Source organism: Ammospiza nelsoni, chromosome 9 (genome assembly GCF_027579445.1).
Source record: "Ammospiza nelsoni isolate bAmmNel1 chromosome 9, bAmmNel1.pri, whole genome shotgun sequence".
Lineage (NCBI taxonomy): Eukaryota > Metazoa > Chordata > Aves > Passeriformes > Passerellidae > Ammospiza > Ammospiza nelsoni.
Window position 1 is genome coordinate 34,842,693 of NC_080641.1, and position 26,192 is coordinate 34,868,884.

At 55.9% G+C, this 26,192-nt stretch overlaps 1 protein-coding gene across 1 annotated transcript; it reads left to right on the forward strand.

The window, feature by feature from the left end:
• Positions 1–7,604: 7,604 nt before the first annotated feature.
• Positions 7,605–21,179, forward strand: AK4 (adenylate kinase 4). Its single transcript, XM_059478752.1, has 5 exons — positions 7,605–7,749; positions 15,518–15,637; positions 16,808–16,980; positions 17,841–17,959; positions 18,684–21,179. The coding sequence occupies exons 1-5, from the start codon at positions 7,605–7,607 to the stop codon at positions 18,796–18,798; spliced, it is 672 nt and encodes a 223-aa protein (XP_059334735.1). The 3' UTR covers positions 18,799–21,179.
• Positions 21,180–26,192: the final 5,013 nt, after the last annotated feature.

Below are 26,192 nucleotides of genomic sequence, written 5' to 3' on the forward strand. Positions count from 1 at the left end.
TGCACCACACTGGAACACTCAGCTCCTGCTGAGTACTTTTGTCCCTGAGCAGCCATCACATAAAGTCACAGTTTTCCTTGGTGAATCAAGCTAATGACAAAATGCAGGGTTTCCATATGACCCAACAACTCAGCAAGCAGCTGTTTCCAAAATGTGAGATACAGGCAGAAATATCTCATGGAGAAAGGAGAAGGGATGGTGTCACCCTCTGCTCACACACTGCTTTTCCCAGTTCCAGGGGAAAACAGGACAGTACAGACTCCAGCAGAGTTCATTGCACATTGTGCAGCATCTCCAGGCTCACACTGAGGATTTCCTTAATCAGACATAAACTCAAGTTGCTTTCTGGTACATCTAATATTTGCATGGGGACATTGTAAGTAGGCGTCTCGGTTTGCAAAGATGTTTAATCACGAAGGTCTGGGTTAGAGTTCAAGTTCAAGTGTCTGCACTAAGCTGGAGAAGGTCTAAATAAGCAGCAACTGAAACAGTCTGACTCATGCAGGGCACTGCTGGACTTTGAATGGCTGAGTGCTTAAAGCTCTGTTGGGAACAATTTTTATTTTAGTCCAATAGCAACAGAAGGTACATTTGGAGGGGGAAAAGGCATTTTGGGGGAAGGCAACATCTTCATCTGGTTTCAAGGGCTGCAGACAGGGGATGCCTTTAATCCTGCTGCTGTCAGAAGGGCCAGGCTGCTCCAAGCAGCAGCTGCCACCCTTAAAAGGCTGAGCTGGGGCTGGGAGCCAGAAGCAAAGCAGCCATTCCAGTGTGCAGCCTCACAGCCCTGAGGAGACATCCCAGGAGCAGAAATGCTCCTCTCCCCATGTGGAACGTGGGTGGGAAGGCAGCAGAGTCCAGACAGGAAAAGGGACTTTCCTGATGCAAGAGCCTGAGAACTGCTGGGTGAGAACAGACCCATCTGGAATGGCAGCTGAGACACAGCACCAGGAACTGCCCTGCCTTGGGATCAGTCCCAGAAATCACAGAGAGAGAGAGGGGATGGGCCTTGTTTCTGTACCCCTGGATGCAGGTTGTTTGTGTCTTGCTTCAACACGTTGGTAGGAGGAAGTGCTCCAGTGGCAAAAGAAACTCTGAGAGTTGCATTGTTCACGTGCAGCAATGTTTGGATAGCAAACCCACCAGTCTGTCCCATTCCCATATCAGTAGGAAGCTACAGGAAAAAGAGATGGACTCTCTGCCCACTGTGCCAGAGAGGGAGATAAATTCAAGTGAATGTGACTGGAGAGGGGCTGCTCTGAGGCACAGGCTCAGTTCCTGTGCCATGGCAGAGCTGAGGCTGCGCCTGTTGTGACAGGAAATGAGAGGCACCAGTCACTGGGGCAGGCTGTGCAGCCCCACAGGAGTGTCCCACACACAGCTCTGCTGCACGTCCCTAAAAACAGCACAGGTTGGTCATTAACCTCAAACCTGAGCCATGGCCAGGCAGGTGAGCAACTGTACTCCTTGGATCTGATCCAAAACGAACCTTGGATCTGCCTTTGAGCATTCATCTTGCTTTCTGTGGGCAGGAAAGGACTTGATGGTTTCCACAGGGAGTCACCAGGCTGTTCCTATCAGGGAGCACCTGGAGCTGTGCCTGGGGCAGCACCACGAGCACCTGGCTGGATGCACTGCCTTTCTGCCAGGAAAGGGATTGCACATTCTCTGAGCACCTGAAATGGTAAAGAGAGAGCCCTGGGCAGCTTTCAAACGCTCCCATGGCCAGGATTCCCCAGCTCCTCCCTCTCCTGCCCATCCTGGAATGCTGGTGGCACAGGAAGGAGCAGCACAGCAGTGCTGTGGGACAGCCAGCAGAGATGAGCACTGCTCCTTTCTGGGATAAGCACATTCCTGCCTGGAAGAGGTGCCTGTAACCTTCGGAAAGTGGAAGCTGACGGTTGACTCTGCTCAGATTTTAATCCAGAATTTAAACTCTTGGTAGCAGGATGTCTTTTTTCATTGTTTGCAGTTTCTGGTGAGACAGAGCCCTCCTCCAGAAGCAGCCTCGAGCCTCTGTCCCAGCACCAGTAAGAATTTCCCCCCTTTAAGTGACACAGGCTGGCAAAACGTTCCATGGTGGCTGCACAGCCCTGACCCCACCAGGCTGGCCCCAAAAACTTCCAGTGAGCAGCAGGGAAATGAAAAACCATCTTTTTACCATCTTGGGGCTAATCCCTGTCCTGTCCCCCGAGCAGCAGGGAAGCACAGGGCAAAGCCCTGCTGGACAAGAATTATCCAGCCCAGAAAGAATTTCTAAACACCACTGGGTCAATGACCACGCCGAACGTCAGGATGGAGAGTAAATAGTGACCTCTGCAAAGTGCTGCATCAGCCTCGGCAGCCTCAATGCCACCAGCTCCTCGGGGAAGGGCAGGAATCTGGGAAACGGGCACTGCACCGACATTCCTGCAGCTTTCCGGTTACTTTATGCAAAAATCTTGGGATTTCACAGTCCCACCACAAGCCGGCCCGCGGGGCCCCTCTGCTGTCGGGTCCCAGCACTGCAGAGTTAACTCACACGGCACAAAGATCAGCACAGGCCCCCTGAAAACCGCCTCATTTCCAGGGATTTTGATGACATCGCTGTAAAAACGACCCAGGAAATTCAGTCTCCCACTCACAGAGCAGAGAAGCCCCGAGGAAACCCTGCAAGGGGCTGTCCCCGATCCACCAGTAACTCACTGCTGGGAAGAACCCATTTCCCACCTCTAATTCCCACGTAGAGACCTCTGAGTTACAGTAACCAGCCAAGATTGTGGTATCTTAACAAAAAAAAAAATATTAAAAAGTATCTTTAAAGGGCTTCATTTTCTCTATTGCTACAGAATAATTTGTTCTGTTACCAAGTAACCCCCCCGAGGGGCCACTGTGTTATTTAATATCCACCAGGCTGCACAGGACCCTGCTTTGGGAACCATTCCTGACCACTTCCAAAGCACAAGCATTTCTGGAAGCCCTCCCCAGAGGAAACAGCCAATACCGAGGCAGAGTGTGTAATATTTTATTGAACAAACGTGACCTTTATGCCAAGGGCTCCAGGTGAAAGGAGCACACTCCAGTGGAGCAGGACGCCGTGCGTGGTGGCTCTGGTGGCCCCAGGGTGCCGTGAAGCTCAGATGGCTGCCATCCTTCAGTTATCACAGTACTGTACCTTTACAAGAGACAGCATCAGCACTGTGATAACTGAGCCAGGGCAGCCTGGCAGTCATTGGCCCCTCCGTGGCACTGCCGAGTCCTCGGTGTCCTCCTCCCTCAGTGTCCCAAAAACCCCATGTCACCCCTCAGGTGAAAGCCTCAGGAGCCTTAACGCAAGTGGCTTTGCAGCTGAGGTTCACTCCAGGAAATCATCCACATAATTAGTGTTAAATCTTAATGACCACGGCGGCTTCCGAGTGGTTTTAAGCGGCAGCGCCTTGTGGGCAAATCCACCCACGCTGGCTTTAATGGAGAGAGAGCACCCACCCCTGCTCCAGGGGACAGCCCTTCCTCCCCCTCAAACCCAGGCAGGCAGCAGCTCTTGGCTCGTGCTGCCAGGGCTGGGTGTCAGGAGCAGTGGGGACAGTGGCAGGCAGCCAGGAGAGCGGCTGGAGCCGCTCTGGGACAGCGGGATCACGGCGGGCACGGCCCCGACGGCGGCACCAGCCCCGAGGGTGGCACCGGCACCGTGCCCTGAGCCCGCCACGCTCCTGCTGCCTGCTCTTCCTTCCAGGCATGCCTGGACTGCCCAGCCCAGCCCTCACCCTCCTTGGAGCCTGGCACGTGTGTCTGCACAGGCAGCACGGCCGATCCTGCCGTGCCCACCGCGACTGCAGGCAGCAGCCTCCAGGTGCCCCAGCTGGCATTTTTTGCTCATCAAATCCACATAAAAACATTTGAAATGCACAATCCCACTAATTTGTTAAATTACAAGCTTCCATCAACCTATATTTACTGCCCTCCATTGTTTTTTTTTCCCCTTCCTTAAAAACAGGCACTGCTGAAAAGATCATGGAACTATTTCTCCACCCACCACTTGGTTGTGCACGTCTGCAACTTTACCCCCTCTTGGCTTTTTTTTTCTTTCCTAAAACCAGGCATTCCTGAAAACATCACAAAATTATTTCTACCACCCCCACGTTGCCTGAGGGAATTGGATACATCAAGTTCTGAAATGACTTTAAGAAAACACAAGGGTTCCATGCTGCCAAAGTTAATGTGTTACTAAGTTTCCAATAAAAGTCCATTTATGATGTTGATGGAGCAGCACAAGGAGCTTCCATGTTTCCACCAGCAGGAAGCAGAAACTCCAAAACTTGTTTGTGTGTGTTTTTTTTTTTTTTTTTTTTTTTTTAACACTCTAAATAACTCACCTGGCAAAGAGAAGGTGCTGAGATGTCCCAGAGGCTGTTTTGGGGAGACAAACACAAAACGCTGGGCTGGATCCAGCCGTGAAAACGCTGCCTTACAAGTTTGCAACTCCAGAGGGCAACGGAGAGGCAAACGTGGAATATGGGAGCAGCAGCACGCAGGGGAAAAAAAAAACATTTGCACATTTTAAAACAAACTCCAAACATACATTACATAAAAGGGGGACAGTCAACAGATTATGCAATGCTGACGTCAGGCAGCACAGATGACTTCAGCATGCATCCCCAAATTTGCAGATTTGCCACAGTTTGGGGATTAATCATTAAGGAATTGGCTGTTGCTAGGAAAGCACAACAAAAACTTGCTAAAAATATTAATGGATTCTGTCCGTGCAAGGGTGGGTTTTGAAAAGGAAAGGAGCTGCATGAGCAACGAGCCCTTGGCTCTCACTCCCAGGTGCTCTCACACCACCATTGGTATTCCAGGTGAGGAATCCTACTGATTTCAGCATGGCTTAAGTGTGGGGTTGGGAATTCTACATCTCACAGGCTGAGGTGATGAGAGAAGAATCACTGCTTTGCAATTCAAGCGTGCTTTGATCACTCTATCAGGATTTTACTGCTCCAGCAGTTCCTTATCAGGGTTTTAAAGGGAGAGGGGGAACAATTCCTCCCCAGCACCCTCTGCAACAGCAGCTGCTGGAGTCACACCCGTATTCCAAGGGCTGATGCCATTTTATCTGTAGGAGCCAGCTCTTCCCCCAGTTCAAATACAGTTTGTTGTGTTGCATCACACACACACACACTGATTTTTGCTTTGCTTCAGCCAGACTAAAGCTACACAGACCTGATGCAGAAAGCTCAAGCAGGTTCTCCATTTATCTGGAAAAAACCCACCTTTTTATAGCAAACCCCACATTAATTTTGGAGTCCAGCATACATTTTTGTTCTTGTTATTGCTAAGGCCCTGCAAATTTCCATACACTTTTTAAAAAACCCCTCCAGTTTCCAGGGTTTGCTGCCAGTTCTCACCTTTGAAACCCGTTTAAGCTGGCCTGGTTGGTTTTTAAACTCCAGTCCCACGTCCAGCCCCTTTGGGGCTGGTGATATTTTTGCAGTTGTTTCATAGGAACCAAAATTCCTTCGGCATCGCAGCGATGGGGCTGGGGACATTCCCTGCCCACAGCCCCACAGGGCTGGTCCCTCCCCACCCCTACGCACGGGCCGAGGATCTGCGGGCGCTGCGAGCCGCTCTCACCCCGCGCGGGCTCCTGAGGGGAACAAACCTCATCTCCATCTTCCCCGGCGCGGTTTGAGCGCGAATCCCGCCAGCCTGAGGAGGGAAGAAAACAAACAGCTGGTTACGGGGATGCAGCGGCGTGGGGCGGTGACACGGCCGGCGGCGGGCACGGCGGCGCTGAGGGGCGGCGGAGCCCGGGCCGCCACCGCCGCTCCTCCCAACTTCGCTGCCGGGGCGCTGCCCGAGCTTACCTGGAGCGGGGAGGGGGAAAGCCGGGCAGCAGCCGCGGACGGGACGGGATGGGGCAGGACGGGGAGCCCCGATCCCGCGGAGCGCCCCCCGCCCGCTCGCCCCTCAGCAGCGCCGGGACCCGCCCGGGGCAGGGGGGGGCGGCGGCCCCGCCCGCGCAGCCCCCGAAAATGCGAGTGCGCCACGGGGCAGCGCCGCGCCCGGCGCCGCCGGCCCCGCGCCCCCCGCCGCCGGCCGCCCACCCCGCGGTGCCCGGGGCCGCGCCGGGCCGGACCCACCTGCGGGCGCGGCGGGGCCGGGGCGCGACATGACGCAGCACGGGCGGGCGGGCGGCGTGAGCGCCGCCATCTTGCCGTGTTTATGGCAGCGCCGCGCGCCCACGTGACCCGCGCCCGCTTCCGGGGGCGGCGCGGGGGCGCGCGCGGGTGGGGGGGGGGGGGGGGCGGGGGGAGAGGGACGGGAGGCGGCGCGCGCCCCCGAGCGCGGGCACGGCGGCAGCCGCGGGGGCGCGCACCGGGAACGGCACGGCGTGGATACCGTGTGGGCACGGTGTGGGCACGGTGTGGGCACCGTATAGACATGGTGTGGACACGGGGCTGCGCCCGCCGGGACAGTGACACACACACAGTGACACACGCGGAGTGACACACGCACAGTGACAGACACACACAGTGACACAGACAGCGAGACACTCACACAGAGACACAGTGACACACGCACACACAGTGACACAGACCGTGACACACGCACAGTGACACACGCACAGACACAGAGAGAGTGACATTCTGCACTGAGGAAGGGACACACACACACACACACACACACATACAGTGACACACACAAGGAACGGCACCCGCGGAGCCACACACGCAGAGGGAGTCACCCACAGACACACAGCGAGTGACACGAACGTCCACAGTGACACAGACACTCCCCGCGGAGTCACCAGCGCCGAGCAGCTCCTGGGCACGGCGGGCTGTGCACCACCTCCAGGCTCTGTGTGTGCGTGTGTGTGTCTGTGTTCGCGTGTGTGTGGATGTGTGTGTGTGTGCCATCCACAGGTTGTACCCGCTCCCCGGCCGTGCTTTCCAGCTGTACATCCACAGGTTGTACCCGCTCCCCGGCCGTGCTTTCCAGCTGTACATCCACAGGTTGTACCCGCTCCCCGGCCGTGCTTTCCAGCTGTACATCCACAGGTTGTACCCGCTCCCCGGCCGTGCTTTCCAGCTGTACATCCACAGGTTGTACCCGCTCCCCGGCCGTGCTTTCCAGCCGTTCATGCCCGTCCCGCACGCCCGCGGCCCGTGTTCCGCCCGTCCGCAGCCGGGCACCCTCCGCCCGCCGCCGCCGCCGTGCCCGCCCCGGTGGTCGCGTTCCCCCGTGGGTGCCCCCCGGCTCCCCGCGGGCTCGGCCGTGCCGGGCGTGCGGGACGTGCCCCGGGAGCCGCTTCCATGGGCGGCGCGGCTCGGGCGAGGCGGGCGCGGCGAGCCGGGATGTGCCGGGCCGGGGCGCGCCGTGCCGGGCCGAGCCGAACCGGGACCCGCCGGGCCGGGCCGTGCGGGGCCGCGGGGGCCCCCTCGGGCCGGGGGATGCGCGGGCGGCTCCGGGACTACAAATCCCAGGGTGCCGCGGCCCGAGGGGGCGGGCGGGGGAGCGGCCGCGGGGTCCCCCCGCCCTGCTGATGTGTCCGGGCGGCGCGGGGGGAGCGCGGCCGGGGCGGCTGACGCGTGTCCTGCCCCGCAGCGCTCCGGCGCCCGCAGCCGGCCATGGCCTCCAAGCTGCTGCGGGCCGTGGTGCTCGGCCCGCCCGGCTCGGGCAAGGGCACGGTGTGCGAGAGGATCGCCCGCAGCTTCGGGCTCCAGCACCTCTCCAGCGGGCAGTTCCTGCGGGAGAGCCTCGGCGGCGGCGGCGGTGAGTGCCCGCGGGGCCGCCCCGTCGGCACCGGCACCGGGAGCGGCACCGGGGGGTCCCTGCCCGCGCATCCCCGGCGGGGCAGCGCTGGGACGCGGTGGGGACGCGGATGGAGATGGGGGTGGGCTGGAGACGGCGATGGATGGGATCCGTGTCCGCGGCGGGTGCACCACAGGTTGTTTTCTTGCCGTGCGTTTGGCACAGCTCATTCATCGCCTGCTCCTCCTGCCGGGGCTCTCGGAGCCGCTCGGGAGCAGCGGGATCGGGAGCCGCGGGTGCCGGGGATGTGCCGTGGCTCTGTTATCGCTGTGCGGGGCGGTCGCGGCTCCGGAGAGCCCGGTGCAGACCCCAGGGAGATGGGCGCTGTGCGGGGCTCGGGGCTGTGCTGTGATTATCAATAACCCCATCCTGTGATTATCAATAACTCCATCCTGCCCCGGGGATGCACGGCAGATGGCCGGGATGCTGCGGCATTCCCACGGCGGCACGGATGGATTGGGAAGGAGCGTCTGTCCGGAGGGAAAACCTGCCGGGAATATCGCCGGCTGCCCTGGCCGGGTCCCAGGAGCGGGGAGCGGCAGGAGATGGGCTCAGCACCCACCTGGCACAGGCACCCCCGCACTCCCGGCTTGTAGGGTTGGGCAGCGCTGCCCATCCCGTGTCCGACACCCAAACCCAAACCCCTGGAGCCGGGATGAGCTGTGCTGTGTCCCTCGGGCAGTGAGGGGCTCCTGCTCCGGGCTGGGCTCGGGAGCGGCCGTGCTGAGCCCCAGCTCGGCGGGATTGGGCAATCCCGGCGCGGTTCTTTCCCCAACGCTTCCTTCTGTCCTCCGCTAACGTGTGAAACACCGACCGGGGGGAAGCTGACTCACCGGGCAGGGAACGGTGAAACGGCCTCGGTGCAAAACAAACCGAGAGGATTCAGAAGTGATTTCTATTTTAGAAGGATGGCAAAAACAGGGAGGAAAATTAGGCAGGGTAAAGTTTTGGAGAGGTGCATGGTCCGACAAGGGCGTTGCACACAGCTCTGCGCTGGTCATTCATGTAAAAATACCCAGATTTCCTTTTGTAAATAAAAAGGACAATAATGTTTTCTTTAGAAAATTTGGAAAATCTCGGTGAGGGCTTTGGCTGAAGGACAGAAATCTGGGCTGGAAAGCGAGCAGAGGTGCAGTGTGTGGAGAGGGGCAGGCGGTGCCCACCCAGGAACTGCCACAGCCAAGCTCTGAACCACCAACTGTCCCAAACTTCACTTTTCAGTCCGTGCTCTTGCCACAGAGCTCCTCCGGGGACACTGAGAAGCAAGAAGAGTTAGCTGAAGGTGTTTTTGGTACATTCAGAAGGAAACAACACGGAGAAATGCAGGGAAAATTACTCAGAAGGAAACCAGCCGTGGTTTGGTTCATCTGGCGTGACATTTGGGTCCCACCTTTGACTCAGCCTGTGTAACAGCTCTCAGTGAGCTCGAGTTATTTGGGTTTTTTTAGTTTTTGTTTTTGTTTTTTCTGCTGTTTGCTTTGGACAAGCTGTTACATGACTGTGCTCCGGGGAAACGAGGTGGAAGCAGCTCCTCTTCCCAAGTCTGTCAGCTCAGCTGCATCACCAGCTTTGTGCTTGTGGGGAGCTGGGGCTCTGCAGAACCAACAGACCCATTACAGCCTCATCCTCCCAAAGGCAACTGTGAATGCTGTGTTTTCACAGGGATCTTGGCCTGCTGCGTCAGTGCTCCAGGGATTTTCCTGCTGGCCACTGCCAGGCATGAAGTGGTCACAGCTGAGGGTTTGGGGGGCTCCTGCTGCTGGAGGAAAGCTGAGTTCCAGCATGGAGAGCATTCCAGGACGCTGCTGGAGCTGGTGGTGGTGGTCACAGGGAGCAAAGACTCATTTTTGGGGCAGGTGAAGCAGCTGAATGCACGGCTGCTGCTGCTGCTGGAGGGCTCTGAGTCGTGCTCCAGGCACATCCGCCCCCAGCCGTGAGTCCCCTAATTAGTGCCTGTCAGCAGTGGCCGCTCTGCTCCAGGGAAAGGCCTTTGAAACACCTTGGAAGACTTTCAGGCTGTGTTTTGGTGCCAGGCAGGGGTGCTGGAGGGTGGTGAGCCATTTTTCTGGCCAGCATTTGCCCCGGAACCCAGGTGGTTGTCTCTGGTGTTGGCAGCATCCCCAGGTCTTAGCAGGACCCTTCAGCTCATTTGCCAAACAACTGAATTGCTTGTCCTGGCTTTGGCTGGGGATCTGTGGGTCTTGTGTCTGTCCCACTGCTCCCTGTCAGGTGCTCTCTTGGAGCCAGGAGTGGCTCCTGTCCTTTCCTCGTGACAGATTTCCTCTGTGAGCGTCCACCAAAGCACGCACAAAACAAAATTCCCTGGGGGATGTGGGCTGTGCATGGCCTCACAACCCTTCTCCACATCCTCCCCATGGATTGTGACCTTTGCTGGCCACACTGGCCTGCTTGGTGGCCAGAGCTGAGCCCAGGGATGCAGCCTGACAGTCCCTGCTTTTCCATAGATCCCTGCTGCATCCCTGATCCCTGGGATCTCTCCCAGTCCTGGCTGTTGCTCTCCAGACAGAATTCACAGATTCACAGAATTCACAGAATTCACAGAACTCACAGAATCACAGAATGACTTGGTTGGAAGAGACCTCCAAGATCATCGAGTCCATCCCAGCCCCACACCCCAACTCACCCCTGGCACCCAGTGCCACATCCAGGCTTTGTTAAACACACCAGGGATGGGGACTGCACCACCTCCCCGGGCAGCCATTCCAGAGCTTTATCACCTTTCTGTGAAAAGCTTTTCCTGCTCTCCAGCCTGTATTTCCCTTGGTGCAGCTCGAGGCTGTGTGCTCTGCCTGTGTCAGTGCCCAGCCCAGCTGAGCACAGGCACCTTTCACACCCCACTGTCCACCCTGCAAGCCCAAATTTGGGGCCCCATCAGGCTCCTGCTCCCTAAAATCACCTCCTGATGCTGAGGGCAGGGTGGGTGCAGCATCTGTGTCAGGAAAAGGGTCCCAAAACTGGGGTGACAAGTGCTGTGGTTTAACTGTGGTGGTGCATTGGTGCCCCATTCACCCCCAGGGTTCCTCCTCTGTCAGCTCCAGACTGGGCTGCTGTAGCCTAAATAATGGGAGAAAAAAACCCAAAAACAAACTCCTGGAAAAGGCTTTGGACAGGGAGAAAGTCCAGGGTTGTGCTGCAGGCTCTGGAGGCTGCCCAGGGCTGTGTTTGGGAACAGCTTCTCCTCCAGCCTGTCCTGCCTGGCCCTGGGTGGCTGCCGGGTGGCCTTGGGGCTGGGACACGTCCCCTGGGGCTGGAACATGTCCCTTACAAATACCACATCCCTTACAAATACCTTACAACTTACAAATATAAAAAATACCACTCTATACCTGCAAAGTAAAACCATAGTTACAATTAAAAAACTAATAAAACCCCAGCAATTATGCATGCTCTATTATAAAAAATCCCATTACAATTAAAAAAACCCCACCTTATTATCTCAATAAAAATAAAACTAAAAATAATTTTTTTTTATAAAAACCACAAATACACTCACAGCTCTAAAAGTAACTTAAAAAATAAACAATCCCAGCCACCCCAGGACACCATCTAAAGAATCCAATAATCCCTAAAAAAATCTAAATGCCAAAAAAATTAATTAAAAAAATTACAAAACTCCACATTAAACCATCAAACAATCCCTAAAATTCTCCAATATTTGTCATTCACTAAAAAAATTCAAATTCTTGAAAATTACTTCAAAATCTCGAAAATAATTAATAAAATAATTTAAAAATTTGAAACCACTACAACCTAACTCCTTTCTCCTTCAATAATCCCAAAGAAATAACCTGTTATTATCATCAGTTGTCCCCTGGGGCTGGGACACATCCCTGGGGACAGATCAAGGCCACGTGGGGGGAGCCACAGAGAGCTGGAGTCCCGTGAGTTTCAGGGCAGATTAAACCCTCAGTCATCAGATTAATGGGATTAGAGCAGGAGCTGGAAGGCTGGCTTTGAGCTCAGCACACCGAAAAGCCCTTTGCTCCCTGGAGTAAGTGCAGAGTAAAGCCTGCACCCCTGTGACCAGCCCAGCAATGGGGTTTGGTGCTATGGGGTGAGCCCCAGCTCCTTATGGGGGGCCAGGATCTCCCTCCCTGCTCAGGAAGGGCTCCCAGACCCTGCTCCCCTTTGGAATGGAGTTTTCCATGGGCTGGGGGCTGGGAAGGGGACGGCAAACGTTAAATTTGGAGTTTAAACTGCCTGGAAGGAACCCCCAGGGCTGGGATTGGGGATGGGGTGATGCTCTCTGCACATCCTGGGGGTCTGGAGAGCCCTTCCTGCAGATCCAGGGCTGTTCCTGCTGGAGAGAGGGGATGGGGCAGTGCTGTGGACGAGGGAGAAGCTGCAGGAGCTTCACACACAGAGGGGACAGGGGAGCAGCAGGGATGTCCGTGGTGGAGCCGTGGAGAGCTGTCCATCTGTCCTGGGCCGTGGGAAAGCTGCACCCCGGGGCTGTGGGGCTCTGCTGTGTTCCCACACTCCCTCCCCAGCCCCGCTGTGCCTCGGGCTGCTCTGGCCTGCAGCTCCAGGCCTGGCTCCAGCAGCCCTGCTGGGCCACAGCTGCTCCCTGGGGCGGCCAGCTGGCCTCAGGTGACAGCCAGACCTGCTGTGGCCTCTCCCGGCTCCTGGGGTGGCCATCCCTGCTCAGGGTGACAGCCAGACCTGCTGTGGCCTCTCCCAGCTCCTGGGATGGCCATCCCTGCTCAGGGTGACAGCCAGACCTGCTGTGGCCTCTCCAGGCTCCTGGGGTGGCCATCCCTGCTCAGGGTGACAGCCAGACCTGCTGTGGCCTCTCCAGGCTCCTGGGATGGCCATCCCTGCTCAGGGTGACAGCCAGACCTGCTGTGGCCTCTCCCGGCTCCTGGGGTGGCCATCTCTCCTTGGGGTGACAGCCAGACCTGCTGTGGCCTCTCCAGGCTCCTGGGATGGCCATCTCTCCTTGGGGTGACAGCCAGACCCTGTGTGGCCTCTCCAAGCTCCTGGGATGGCCATCTCTCCTTGGGGTGACAGCCAGACCTCCTGGTCCCCTGGATGTCCATCCCTCCTTGGGTGACTGTGGTGGTGTTCGCAGGGGTCCCAGGATGAGGGAAGACATGAGAATGTGGACTCCATGTTTCAGAAGGCTTGACTGATTATTTTATGACATATATTATATTAAAACTATACTAAAAGAATAGAAGAAATGATTTCATCAGAAGGCTGGCTAAGAATAGAAAAGGAATGATAACAAAGGCTGACTGAGACAGTCTGGACAGCTGACTGTGATTGGCCATTAATTAGAAACAACCACATGAGACCAATCCCAGATGCACCTGTTGCATTCCACAGCAGCAGATAACCATTGTTTGCATTTTGTTCCTGAGGCCTCTCAGCTTCTCAGGAGGAAAAATCCTGAGGAAAGGATTTTCCATAAAACATGTCTCTATGACAGGTGACAGCCAGACCTTGTGTGACACCCCCTGGTCCCCTGGATGTCCATCCCCCCTCGGGTGACAGCCACACTTGCCCAGCAGCTCCTCCTGGAGCAGCCCAGCCCCTCAGCGAGCTCATTCCCTGCGAGCCTCTGGCACTGCACACACCACGCCAATAAATATAAAAAAAATCCCAAATCCTGTTTTTGTAGTGCTGCTGCCCTCAGGGCTCCGTGCTGTTTGCACAATCCGCAGGCTGCATTTTCCATCCCCGTGTCCTTGGCTTTCCCAGGAACGTGGTGACGTCTGGGAGGTGACAAAGAAGCTGTCATTGGGAAAAGGTGTTTTGTGCCCGGGGCCAGCTGGAATTCCTGCTGCACGGAGGCAGGGGGATGATCCCGGTGACTCAGCCGTGAGTCAGCGCTGCTGCCCCGCTCCCAGGCAGGTGGGATGCTGGATTCCAGCACCCTGCACTCCTGGCCCTGCTCCAGGGAGAAGGAGGCTGGACCTTCCTTCTGTGCCGGGAGAAGGACTCGTCACACACAGCAGGGAAAAATCTGAGCGTTCTCCAGGCAGACTCTTTGGATTCTGGGTTAAACCTGGGAGCGTGTCACAGAATTCACACAATTCACAGAATCACAGAATGACTGGGTTGGAAGAGCCTTTCAAGATATCAAGTTCAACCCAGCCCCACACCCCAACTCACCCCTGGCACCCAGTGCCACATCCAGGCTTTGTTAAACACACCAGGGATGGGGACTGCACCACCTCCCCGGGCAGCCATTCCAGAGCTTTATCACCTTTCTGTGAAAAGCTTTTCCTGCTCTCCAGCCTGTATTTCCCTTGGTGCAGCTCGAGGCTGTGTGCTCTGGGTGTGTCAGTGCTGCTGCAGACAGAGCCCAGCCCCAGGTGAGCACAGGCACCTTCCAGGAGCTGTGAGAGTGATGGGGGCACCCCTGAGTCTCCTTTTCTCCACCAGGGGTTCCTCACAGGGTTTGTGCTCCAGCCCCTCTCCAGCCTCGTTGCCCCCTCTGGATGAGCTCCAGTGTCTCAGTGTCCTTCCCAAACTGATGGCCCAAAAACTGGACCCCTGCCCAGGCTGGTTCTTCCTTAGAACAGATGAATTCTCTCCAAGAATTGCTTACCTTGCAGAAACCCCCTCCTGCAGCTGAGGAGTTCACCCCAGGCAGGTGCAGGTGCTGGAGAGCCGGAGCTGCCTCCAGTGCAGGATCCTGGGGTTATTTTTAGAGAGGACTCTCACTTGGAGAGGGCTGAAATGTGCTGTCCTCACCAGAAAGGGTGTAAAAAATAGATTAGGGGATTGTTCATTTCTGGTGACAAATGCAATTTCAGCTGCTGTGGGAAGACAGCAGAAGGGATGTCCGTGGGGTCCTGGTCCAAAGGGAGAGGGGCTGGAGCTCTCCTGGGGCAGGAGCAGGGCTTGTCACACACAGGGACAAAGAATATTTCCATTTTCCAAATGTTTTCTTTGTGTTTCTGAAGGGCTGAAAGAAAATCATGGCAAACATCCATCATGGAGTTGTTTGAGTTGGAAAGGACCTTAAAGTTCATCCAGTTCAACTCCCTGCCATGGCAGGGACACCTCCCACTGTTCCAGGGTGCTGCAGCCTGGCCTTGGGCACTGCCAGGGATCCAGGGGCAGCCACAGCAAATCTGGGAATTCTATTCCAAGTCTTCTACACCCTCCCAGCCAGGAATTTTCAATTCCCAATCTCCCATCCATCCCTGCCCTCTGGCAGTGGGAGCCATTCCCTCAGTCCTGTCCCTCCATCCCTTGTCCCCAGTCCCTCTCCAGCCTCCAGAAGCAGCTGAGGCTGAGGAGAGCCAGGCAGGAGGCCAGCAATGTGCACTTACCTTGCAATTACCACAATTATGTTCTCAAGGATGTGATCTTGAGGATAATTTTCTTACCTGAGCTTATCTTAAGTGGAGGCTGGGAAATCCTTCAGCCCTGGGGATGGGAAGCAGGCTCAGGTGTTTGGGGCAGTCCCTACCTGTGCCCACATTGGAGCCATGTCCCAAACCACAGGAGCACACCCAGGGCTTCTCTCTCCATCAGTGTGGCTTGGCTGAGGCCCAGCAGGAGCATGCTGCTCCCAGGTACCTCAGGAATTCCCACTCCTCTACCCCAAAAGGACCCTGTGGCCTTTCCACTGTGAGCACAGCGACGCTGCCAACAATCTCCCGGGCAGAATTTGAGGGGGTGCGATATTTTTGAAGTAGAAATGTCATGATTTTTTTTTTTTTCCTCTCTTTTTCTTTCTTGTCTGGAGCAGAAGCTGGAGCCCTGGCCCAGCAGTACCTGGAGAGAGGGCTGCTGGTGCCTGACCACGTCATCACCCGCGTGATGATGGCCGAGCTGGAGAAGCGGCGGGAGCAGCACTGGCTGCTCGATGGTGAGTGCAGAGGGGGATCCCGGCCCCTTGGGGACATTCCTCTGTTCCCCATGGTTTGGCAGCCCCAGGAGAGAGGAGGTGGGAGCAGAGGCAGGAGCTGATCTCTGCAGAGACGTGTCCCGCTGGCCTCGGCACGTGCGTGTCCAGCTGAGCCCTTGGCTCGTGGCCGGGAAAGGGAAGGGCAGGGAGAGGAGCTGGGTGTTCCACAGAGCAGGGCAGGGCTGGAGACACGCCGGGAAAAACTTCTTCCCTCCTTCACGTGCGTGTGTGTGCAGCAGCTCCTCGATCCCCGCCCAAAAGCCACCTGAGGTGAAGGGATGGGAGGAGCTGAGGGCAAACATGCACGGCCTGGGGTCCCTGGCCATGGCTGGAAGGAGAATCAAAAAATCCAGAGTGGTTTGGATTGGGTGAGACCTTAAAGCTCACCCAGGTTCATCCTTGCCATGGGCAGGGACACCTCCCACTGTCCCAGGTGCTCCATCCCCAGTGTCCAGCCTGGCCTTGGGCACTGCCAGGGATCCAGGGGCAGCCACAGCAAATCTGGGAATTCTATCCCAGGGCCTATCCACCCTCCCAGGAACAATTCCCAATATCCCAATATCCCATCCATCCCTGCCCTCTGGCAGTGGGAATCATTCCCTGTGTGCTGTCCCTCCATCCCTTGTAAAAGATCTTTCTCCATCTTTCCTGTGGGCTCCCTTCAGGTCTTTAAAGTCCCTTCCTATCCAAACCATCTGGGATTCTGGAATTCTCTGCTCCAGCTGCTCACTGGCTGTCCCAAGGAGGACAGGATCATTTCACTGCAGTCTCCCTGATGTCCTCACATCAGCCAGCAGTTTGTCCCCAGTCTGTGCTCATCAGTCTGTGCTGTCCCTTCACATTTCCCCTCATCATTCCATCACTGATCCCTGTTCTGCCACTGCCCGTGTCCCCCTGCCTGCCCCCAGCCCCCGTGCAGGGCCAGCTGAGCCCCGGGTGTCACATTTCGGGAGCTGTGGCTGCTGCAGGAGCTATTTTTTCCCGGAGCCATATGGCGGTGTCTGCCTTTCCCCGCCTGTGCCGCAGCGGGGCCGGGCCCGCGGCTCCGGAGCTGCCTCGGGGATGGCTCCGGCTCCATCCCGCTGCTTTCCAGCCGCTCGTTCCCCTCCCCGTGTCCCTGTGCCCGCCCAGGTTTCCCTCGGACGCTGGGGCAGGCGCAGGCTCTGGATGGGATCTGCCAGCTGGACCTGGTGATCAGCCTCAACATCCCCTTCGAGACGCTGAAGGATCGGCTGAGCGCCCGCTGGGTGCACCCGGGCAGCGGCCGCGTCTACAACATGGACTTCAACCCTCCCCACAGCCAGGTGAGGGCCTGAGACACCTGCAGCCCCCCACAGGGGGAACACGGGACAGGGGCCCTGTCTCTGCAGGAGCTGGGGTGCCGAGGGAGCTCTGAGGTGAGATCCTGGCTGGAAGGGATGGGAGCCGTGAGGAATTGTGCTAAATGTTCTGAGGGGTTGTGCTGAACTTCCCTGAGGAGTTGTGCTAAACATTCTGAGAAATTGTGCTAAACTTTCCTGGGGGATTGCGCTAAATATTCTGAGGAATTGTTCTGAGGAATTCTGCCCCTTTCCTGAGGAAAGCAGGACTTGTACAGACAGTGCAGGCTGTCCTGGAGAAGAGGCTGGGCAGAGTCCCAGAATAAAGCAGGGATTTATTCACAGGATCTCCTCCATGGATGCACCTTGGGCAGCACCAGAGCCCAGCCAGAGCTGCACCCAAGATGAACCAAAATGGCCCCAAAATGCACGAGCGGGCACGGGCTCTGTCCCTGGGATCAGCTCTGCTCCATTTGCACCTTGCAGTTCATTGTCCCATTCCAGCTTTAGCCCTGCAGTCCCACCCTGCTTGTTTTTCTCTCTCCAGCCCACGGGGTTTGTGCTCTGGGCTGAGATTTGGGTCATTTGTCCTTGGTGCCCAGCTGGAGCAGGAATTGTTTTGTCTCCCTGCTCTGTGCACAGAGCTCAGCATCCCCTCATGTGGAGCCCAGACCCTCACACTAAAGCAGCTCAGAATGTGAAAATACAAAAGCCAAACCTGAGGCATGACCAGGACGAGGCCTGTGGCAGCTGCAGGGCAGGTGATGGGGTGGGTGAGGTCCCTGTGTGCTCTGTGTCCCCTCAGTGATGGGTGCTGATGTCCCTGTGTGCTCTGTGTCCCCCAGGGTGTGGATGACCTGACGGGAGAGCCGCTGGTGCAGCGCGATGAGGACAGGCCCGAGGCTGTGGCCGCTCGCCTCAGGAAGTACAAAGATGCTGCCAAGCCCGTGATAGAGCTCTACAAGTGAGTTGGGCACGAGCAGAACCCCAGCAGGGCTCTCAGAACCCCCAGCAGGGCTCTCAGAACCACCACCAGGCTCTTTGTGTCCTGCCCACATCCCAAAGAGCCCTGGCAGATTTTTGGGGCCAAGCCCTGAGCCTGGACGGGGCCTCCCTTGGAGGTAGGAAGATGATCCAGAGAAATTCCCAGCTCCTGTTGGTCCTGCTGGGCTCAGCACATGGGAGGGGCAGTTTGGCCTAGATCCAGAGTGGGACATGCCATGAAAAATCCATCCAGGGCACCGAGGGGTTTGGGTGAAGCACAGGGAGGTTGGCAGGAGGGCAGGAGAAGGGAGAGACCCCAGCACTGGCTCAGATGGATCTGCTGGGACAACAGGGGAGTTCCAGGGTTTGTTCCCCTTGTGGGGCTGCCGTCCCTGGAATTGTGGGGCTGCTGTGCCCCTGGCCAGTCTTGGAATGATGGATTGCTGCAGGGTGGTAAATCTGCTGCTCAAAGGGAGTAGAAGTCCAGGTGTTTTTAAGCACATGGTGGGGACCAAAATTGCCCTTGCAGGAGAAGGGACAGAACTGCAGAATCCCAAGCAGAATCCCAAAATGGTTTGGGTTGGAAGGGGCCTTAAAGCCCATCCCATTCCCTCCCCTGCCATGGGCAGGGACACCTCCACTACCCCTGTCCAACCTTTCTTGGTTGGGATGGCTTCTCCTGACTTCTCCCACCTCTTTTCCAGGAGCAGGGGCATCCTTCACTCCTTCTCTGGCACAGAGACCAACAAGATCTGGCCCTACGTGTACAGCCTGCTGTCCAGCAGGATCCCACCCATCCTCTCGGAGGAGGAGCACTAACCAGCCCGTGCCAAGCACCAGGATCTCATTCCATCCTGGATTTGGTTCCCAGTGCAGTGCCAGGGCTGTGCTGGGCTTGGGTGCTCATGGCTGGGTGACATTGGTGGGCACCAGTTACAGCCAGGATCAGATCTTTGTTTGGAAGGTCAAGTCTGCTGGAATAAGGGGTTTTTCCCCTCTTTTGGGGCTGTGGAGCTTTTCTGCCCGTGGTCCATCCTGGATTGGTGGTGCTGACAGGGCCGTTGGTCATTCCAGGTTTGCACAGCTTTGCCATGGTGTCCTTGCCATCCCTTTCCAGCCCCAGTCCCTGGCTGAGCCCACATGTGCCATCCTGCTGCTCCACAGGACCATTTACTGCTGAGGACTCTCTAGGCTGAGGTGGTTTTTTCTATAAATTATTTTCTACTAAATGTATTTCTCAGAGAAATAAAGCTCTAGAAAGCAACACTCAGCCCAGTGGGAATTTTGGGAGCAATGTGGAAAATGTGTGTACTACAAAGCTGAGAGATGTGGGGCTCACATTTCCAGCATGAGTACACACAAAAGAGGAAAAGCTTGGAGGTGAAACTCTCCCTTGCACCCCTTCCATGGGGAGAGCTGAATTCCCTGCTGGAAAAGCTGCTGTACAGGTTTTTATGGAATGCTGTGACACTCAGCACGATCTGGGCTGGGGGTGAGTTGCACTCCTTTGTGCTTTCCTGGTTTATAGCTTTCAACATTCCAAGACAGCAAAGTCCTAAGAGTTTCTCCCAAAGATTTATCTCCACTTGTGCTTCAGTTCTGGGGAGGAATCAGCTCATTCCATCTTCTGTGCTGACTTTGTCCCCGAGATCCCCTGGCCAGGGGTCCCTTCAGCTGCTCCTGCTGTGTCCCCCAGCAAAGCGACTCCTGCCCATGAAACCCCAGAGATTTCCTTCCTTGGGATGCAGCCAGGGCCATGCCCAGGTGTTCTCCCACAATTTTCAGCATCCTTGGGTTGTGGTGGGGCTGGGCTTTTCTCAGCTGGAAGTACTGTCACTCTCTTTTTGTAGGAGGCAGTACCTGAGCAATGGGGACAGTTCTGGTCTCCTCGAGTTGCCTTATTTTATAAACTATATATTTAAGAAAAAAGGAAAATAAAAGCAAGATGTGTATTTGTAAAAGTTTAAAACAAACAAACAAACAAACAGAAAGTGCTGAATTTTAGCATCACCTTTTGGGAATTGTGCATGGAGCTGCTGGATCTGCAGGGAATTCTGCTTCTGCCAGGGGGGCTCACAGGAGGGCAGGAACCTGGCACTGCTGGCACCTCTGGGGTTAATCAGAGCACCTTTGTGCTCCTGCATGTCCCTGGGATTATTTTTCCTTTATTTTCCCTGTGTCCCACAGCAGGGAAAGGGGATTGACTGGATCTTTAAGGGATTTTTTCCAGGTTTGAAACTCCAGCTCCTGCCTGAGTTTGTTTATCCCAGCTGAGCATCCTGGTGCTGACCAAGGATTCCCTAAAATCTGCTTCATCCTGGTGCTCTCCCCAGTGGACCCAGAGTGGGATCCCTGCCCACATCCCCCTGCTCACCCCTGCCTGGGGCGAGCCCAAAGTGCTCCCACCCTGCTCCAGGTGGGAATTTTCCAGGTGGGAACAAAGGCATTGTCAGCTCTCACTGCTGGCCCAGGAGGCCTTTCCATGCCCTGGTGCTGGGAGGCTGCAAATCTTCCAGCTGGCAGGGAAAGCCTATTTCAGAGAGATTTGGGATTTTCCCACCACCCTGGGATGAAGGTCTGGGCTGGTTTTAGACACAAATCCCGACACAGCCAAAACCTGTCTGCTGCTTTCTTTGGAACAGCTTTGGGCAGGAGGGGAGGAGGTTTTAGGGGTTTTTTTAGGCTGTAAAAGCAGCTGAGTGCCAGGCAGAGGGGCTGATCCCTGCTTTGCCTTGTCCTGTCCTCATGTCCTGTCCTTCCCCGCTGCAAAATTCCTCCTGAAGAGAGAATTCCATGCAGCCCAGCACAGGACAGGTCTGCAGATGCCTTTTCCAGGCTTCCAGCCCTATAACTGGTGTAGAAATCCCGTGGCTGTGCATGCCTCCGGCCCTCGGGCTGGAATTTTCTACCAGACCTGTTGCATTTTCCGAGACCAAACTCCAGCAGGGAATTTGTCCCTGGCTGTGCCCCTGCCGTGCTCCCCGTGGGTGTTTTACTGTGAACCCCGAGCCTTTTGTAAAGCCACAGCAATTTTGTACCGACCCGAGATACTGTGTGGAGGGAGGAGCCCCTCTCCCCCCAGGAATGTTGCGCCGAGTTTTCTTCCCGGAGTTTTCTTGCCAGAGTTTTCTTGCCGGTGAATCGCTGCAGCTGTGTTACTGCTCTCTCTTGAGATGTAAATAAAGATTTTCTCCTGCTGATCCCTGTGCTGGCACAGTCTGTGTGGGCAATGCCTTGCCAAGGCAGCGGGGCAGTGTTGACCTGGAGTTCCTTTGTGGGAGCTGAGGAGGAGGAGGAGGAGGAGAGGGGAAGAAGAGGAATCAGAGCATCCCTGCAGGAAGGTGGGAATTGATTTGATTTCCCTCAGGCTTTGGGTTTGGACACAGCACAGCTCTTTGGGTCCTTTATCTGATATAATGCAAAATATTAGTTAAAAAGCCAGTTTGGATGCAGCCATTTGCTCCAGTCCTCCCATCTTTAACCTGGAATTCCAGAACCCCGGAATCCCAGAATTCCAGACTGGTTTGGGTTGGGAGGGTCCTAAAGTCCATCTCCATCCACCCCCCTGCACGAAAAGTGGTTTGAATTCACTTTTTTAACTTCTCCCTGATAAAAATCCCGGGGAGCATTAGGACAGGGAGGCTCTGGCCATGTCCTGTGCCCCAGGAATCCATCACGAGTGCTGGGAACTGGGAACTGGGAATTGGGAACTGGGAACTGGGAATTGGGAACTGGGAACTGGGAACTGGGAATCAGGAATTGGGGACTGGGAACTGGGAATTGGGAATCGGGAATTGGGAACTGGGAATTGGGAATTGGGGACTGGGAATTGGGAACTGAGAATGGGGAATTGGGAACTGGGAATCGGGAATTGGGAATTGGGAATCAGGAATTGGGAACTGGGAACTGAGAATTGGGAGTTGGGAATTGGGAATTGGGAATTGGGGACTGGGAATTGGGAACTGGGGATTGGGAACTGAGAATGGGGAATTGGGAACTGGGAATCGGGAATTGGGAATCAGGAATTGGGAACTGGGAACTGAGAATTGGGAGTTGGGAATTGGGAATTGGGAACTGGGAATTGGGAATTGGGAACTGGGGATTGGGAACTGGGAATTGGGAATTGAGCTCCCGGAGCTGCAGAGCCTCCTCCCAGTGCCACAGTTCGCTCGTTGCTGTCATTCGAGTATCAGCTCGGGGCACTCCCAGTTTGGAGCGAGCAGAGCCTCGGGAAGGTTCGGAGAGAGGGAAAACAAGGTGATAAACCGGGGAGGTGGGGGAGAGCCCCGGCGGGCCGGGGGGATGTCGCGATTCAGGGTCGTGACAACCCGCAGGCGGAGCGGGGACGTGCGGGCAGAGAAACCCGAGGAGGAAAAATATCAGCGTAAGCTGGAATATGAACTCGGTCTGAAAACAAAAGCTGGGAGGTGAAAAAGCAGAGGAATGTGAGCCAGAATCCAGCTGGGATCAAAGGCTTGGCTTCCCCCAGGGGCACCGGGGGAGCCGGGAGGGCACAGGGGACACGTCCCCACCCCACAGCCTGACCCCAGCCCCGCTGGAGCGGAAAGCAAAAGGAAACGGCCTCAAATTGCACCGGGGAGGCTCAGGTTGGACATTCGGGAACATTTCTTCACGGAAAGGGTTGTCCAGCCCCGGGTGGATGAGTCCCAACCCCTAGAGGGATTTAAAACCCCTGTGGATGTGGCACTTGGGGACATGGGGCAGTGCTGGCCTTGGCAGTGCTGGGCATGGCTGGGTTCGATGATCTGAGAGGATTTTTCCAGCCCAAATGATTCCATGACTGCAAATATTTGTTTACAGCATCACTGAAGTGTTGGTCTGCCTGGTGCCCTGGGAAGTGCCCCAGGTGTGCCTGGGTCAGCCCCATCCCCGGGGCTGCAAAGCTTGGACAAGTGACATCCCGACATCCCTGCTGGGGACAATCCAGCAGCATTTAGCATTCTCCAGAAAAAAAAAAAAAATCAAAGGGAAAAAAGAAAAAGCAAGGAAAAGGAAAAAAAAAAAAAAAACCACACAGGAAAATGGGGAAAAAATAAAACGATGAGGAAAAGAAAAAAAAAAAAAGAAACGAGGAAAAGAGGGGGAAAAAAGAGCAAGGAAAACGGGGGGGAAAAAAGAAAAATAGAAAAGCACGCAGTCAAGGGAAAGAAAAAAAACCCAAGGAAAACAAACAGAAACACCCCTGGTGAGGCTTGCGCCGCAGACTCCAGATCCCACTCCAGGCCACATTTTAGACGGTGTGATATGTCTGCCTCCATCCCCATCCCTCGCTGAGTGTCTGTAATCCCCAAAATAACCCGGGAGCGGCACGCAGCTCGCAGCAGCGGCGGCAGCAGCGCCCCGGGCGGGCCGGAGCGGCCCCGCCGCCGGAGCCGGGCCACGAGCGGCCGCGGGACGCGCTCGGCACCGCTCCCGCAGCCCCGCAGCATGCACGGCCCCGAGCAGCCGGGTAAGGAAACCTCACCGGGGCTCGGGCAGCAGCGGGGAGAGGGAACGCGAGGAAACTGGGGGGGTTGTGCAGGGCCCGTTTGTGCTGAGTAATTGGGAAGGCGGCTGGCATCCCGGGATGGGGAGGGTTCCCCGCTTTGCAGCCGGTTATGTAACAGGGAACAGGGAAGGGATGGCACCCGAAAGTGCCCGGCCGGGCAGGGAGGGCGAGGAGCCGGGATTTGGGGATGGGGACCTGGCAGTGGGGGGCTGGACACCCCCGGGCTGCGCCGGCCCCGCGGTGCCCGCCAGGAGCTCGGACACCTCCTCCGGCACCCCAAAATTCGGGGTTGCGCTTTCAGGGCTGCCGGGGAGCTCTGCGGGCGTACGGAATGGAGAGAAGGGGATTTTCCGGTTTAAAATCACAAGTGCGGCTTCTCCGCGGCCGGAGCCGGACCTGCCGCAGGAGGGGCATCGGCGGCGATGGCAGCGCACGAACGCTGCCATCCAATGCTGATCCCGGCCTTTCCCTGCCAATCCCGCGGGAAGCTGACCTTCAACCCCCCCTCTGCTGTGCCGAGGCAAACACAGGGCTGCATTGCCTCTAAAAAAAAAAAAAAAATCCCTATTTCGGGCCAAAAAATAGCCGAGATCCGTAGGTAAATGCGGGCATCGCTGCCTCGGCTTCGGCGCTGCTGAGGCAGCCCCGGGCGGGCGCTCCCGGAGGGGACGGGGCTCCCCACGGCTCCAGGTAGGTGTTGATCCCCCCACGGCTGGAAAACAGCCCATCATTCCCGTCTGGCTGCTGTGCCTGTGCCTGTCATTATCGTAGTCTTGTTTTGGATACTGCCGGGGAGAGGAGGAGGAAGGAGGAGAGGGAGAAAGAGGAGGAGGAGGAGGAGGAGGGTGAGGAATGTTTTGGGCGAACCCTCAGGTCTGCAAACTCCCGACTTCATTCTCCCTCCGCAGCTGGACCAGGGCCTCCATCTTCTGCTATGCCTCCAAATGTGGATTTCTCTTAGTCATAGCCTTTCCCTGAGAAGAGAGAAAAATAAAATAAAATAAATCCCCTTAAAGGCAGAGTTGGGAGCGATTCCGGCGGCACAGGCGGCGTGACGGCAACACCGGCGCCGCTAAATTTAGCCAGCCGTGGCACAGCCGCCTTGTTTGCATCCCGGGAACGCTCCGGGCCGAGGGATGCAGCATTTTGGAGAGGCTGCAGCCCTCAAGGAGGCACCGGCTTTGTCCTTGAGCCGGGCTCTGAATTGCTGACCCAACTAATCCCCGGCGCAGCCTAATCCCGGCCCGGAGCCGCAGGTTTGGGGCAGGATTTGCTCCAATCCCTCCTGCTCCGCTGGGAAAAGGTCTGGGAGAAGGGGGATTGTAGCAGGGAGAGTCTAGGAGGTGCCAGGCAGCTTTTGGGGTGGGAGTTGGGATTTTGGGGCTCAACCACCCCAGGCACACACCCGGCCCTGCTCAGGGGCTGGAATTGCCCTCAGGGTGGGAATTGGGATTGGCACCACAACAGGGATGTGGCAAAGGATGCAAATCATCCATGGCAAACATCCCGACTCAAAGAGGGGGCTGCTCCTCTCCCAGAATCCCCAAATCATCCAGGCGGGAAAAGCCCTCTGAGACCATCGAGTCCAACCATTAATCCAGCCCTGCCCGAGCTCCAGGGATCAGGAAACCTCTAAAAACCACTGGAGCTGCCCACAGCTCCCAGATTTTTGGGAATACAGCCTGGAAATCCAGATTTCTGTGGATGTAGCAGGCAGAGATGATGTAAATCCCATAAAAATGGGATTATAGATGATTCTTCAGGGGTGCATAAAGCAGCCGTGGGAAACTCTCCAATTAAAGTGCCATAAATAGGGAAATAAAATTATACTTATATATAAAATATAAATTTATAATTTATATTAAATGATAAATAATTAATGGTTCCCACTAATAATTCTATGATGTTAATATTTTTACAGGGGTTTAGTATTTTATTACAATTTTAAATATCATTATACCAAGCTAGAAACAGTATTTTATGAGCTCTCACAGTCCCAAAAGTGGATGAGGCCTGCGTGATGGACACAAACAACATATGGATTTCTTTCTCTTGAATAACTCCTTGTCCTCAGCAGCCAGAAATAATAAGGATGGGAATTTAGATCCCTGAATTAAGGCTGGGAAAGGGAGAGATGGAGAAATTGGGGGTGCAGGGCAAAATCAGGCAGGGAGACTGAGACCAGGGGCAGGATTTGTTCCAAATCCTCTGAAATGGGACTTTTGCCATGCAGGAAAATTTGAATTTATTCACTTCCCCAGGTCACGATTGGAAGCAAAAAAGAAATGATCCTAAAAACCATTTGAGTTCCTTTTCCAAGTGAGAGTTTTCATGGAAAACTTTGCAGGAAGCGCAGGTTGCTCTCATCCAGCCGAGGTTTCCCCGGTGTCTGTGAGGGGTGGGGTGCACCAGGCTCTCCCCCATTCCCTCCTGGCATTCCTTCCCCCCCTGCCAGCTTTGGGAAGGGTTTGGGTCCCCACAGAGCTCCCAGTGCATTATTTCAGAGTTATGTGGCTCAGAGCTGAGTCAGCACTCTCCAGCTCTGTGCCCACAGGGTTTTCCATGGATTTGGGTCTTGGGGACACCCCAGGAGAGCATTCCCAATGGGATGACCCTGAGGAACCCACCCAGTGCTCAGAGGGGGTTTGTCACCTGTCCTGGTGGAAATGGACCCCAGGAGAAGAGAGAGGGACAATCCCAGCCT

Coding starts and splice junctions, on each gene's coding strand:
- AK4 (XM_059478752.1), top strand. CDS start 7,605: ATGGCCTCCAAGCTGCTGCGGGCCGTGGTGCTCGGCCCGCCCGGCTCG. Junction 7,750..15,517: donor GAGCCTCGGCGGCGGCGGCG/GTGAGTGCCCGC, acceptor TGTCTGGAGCAG/AAGCTGGAGCCCTGGCCCAG. Junction 15,638..16,807: donor GCAGCACTGGCTGCTCGATG/GTGAGTGCAGAG, acceptor GTGCCCGCCCAG/GTTTCCCTCGGACGCTGGGG.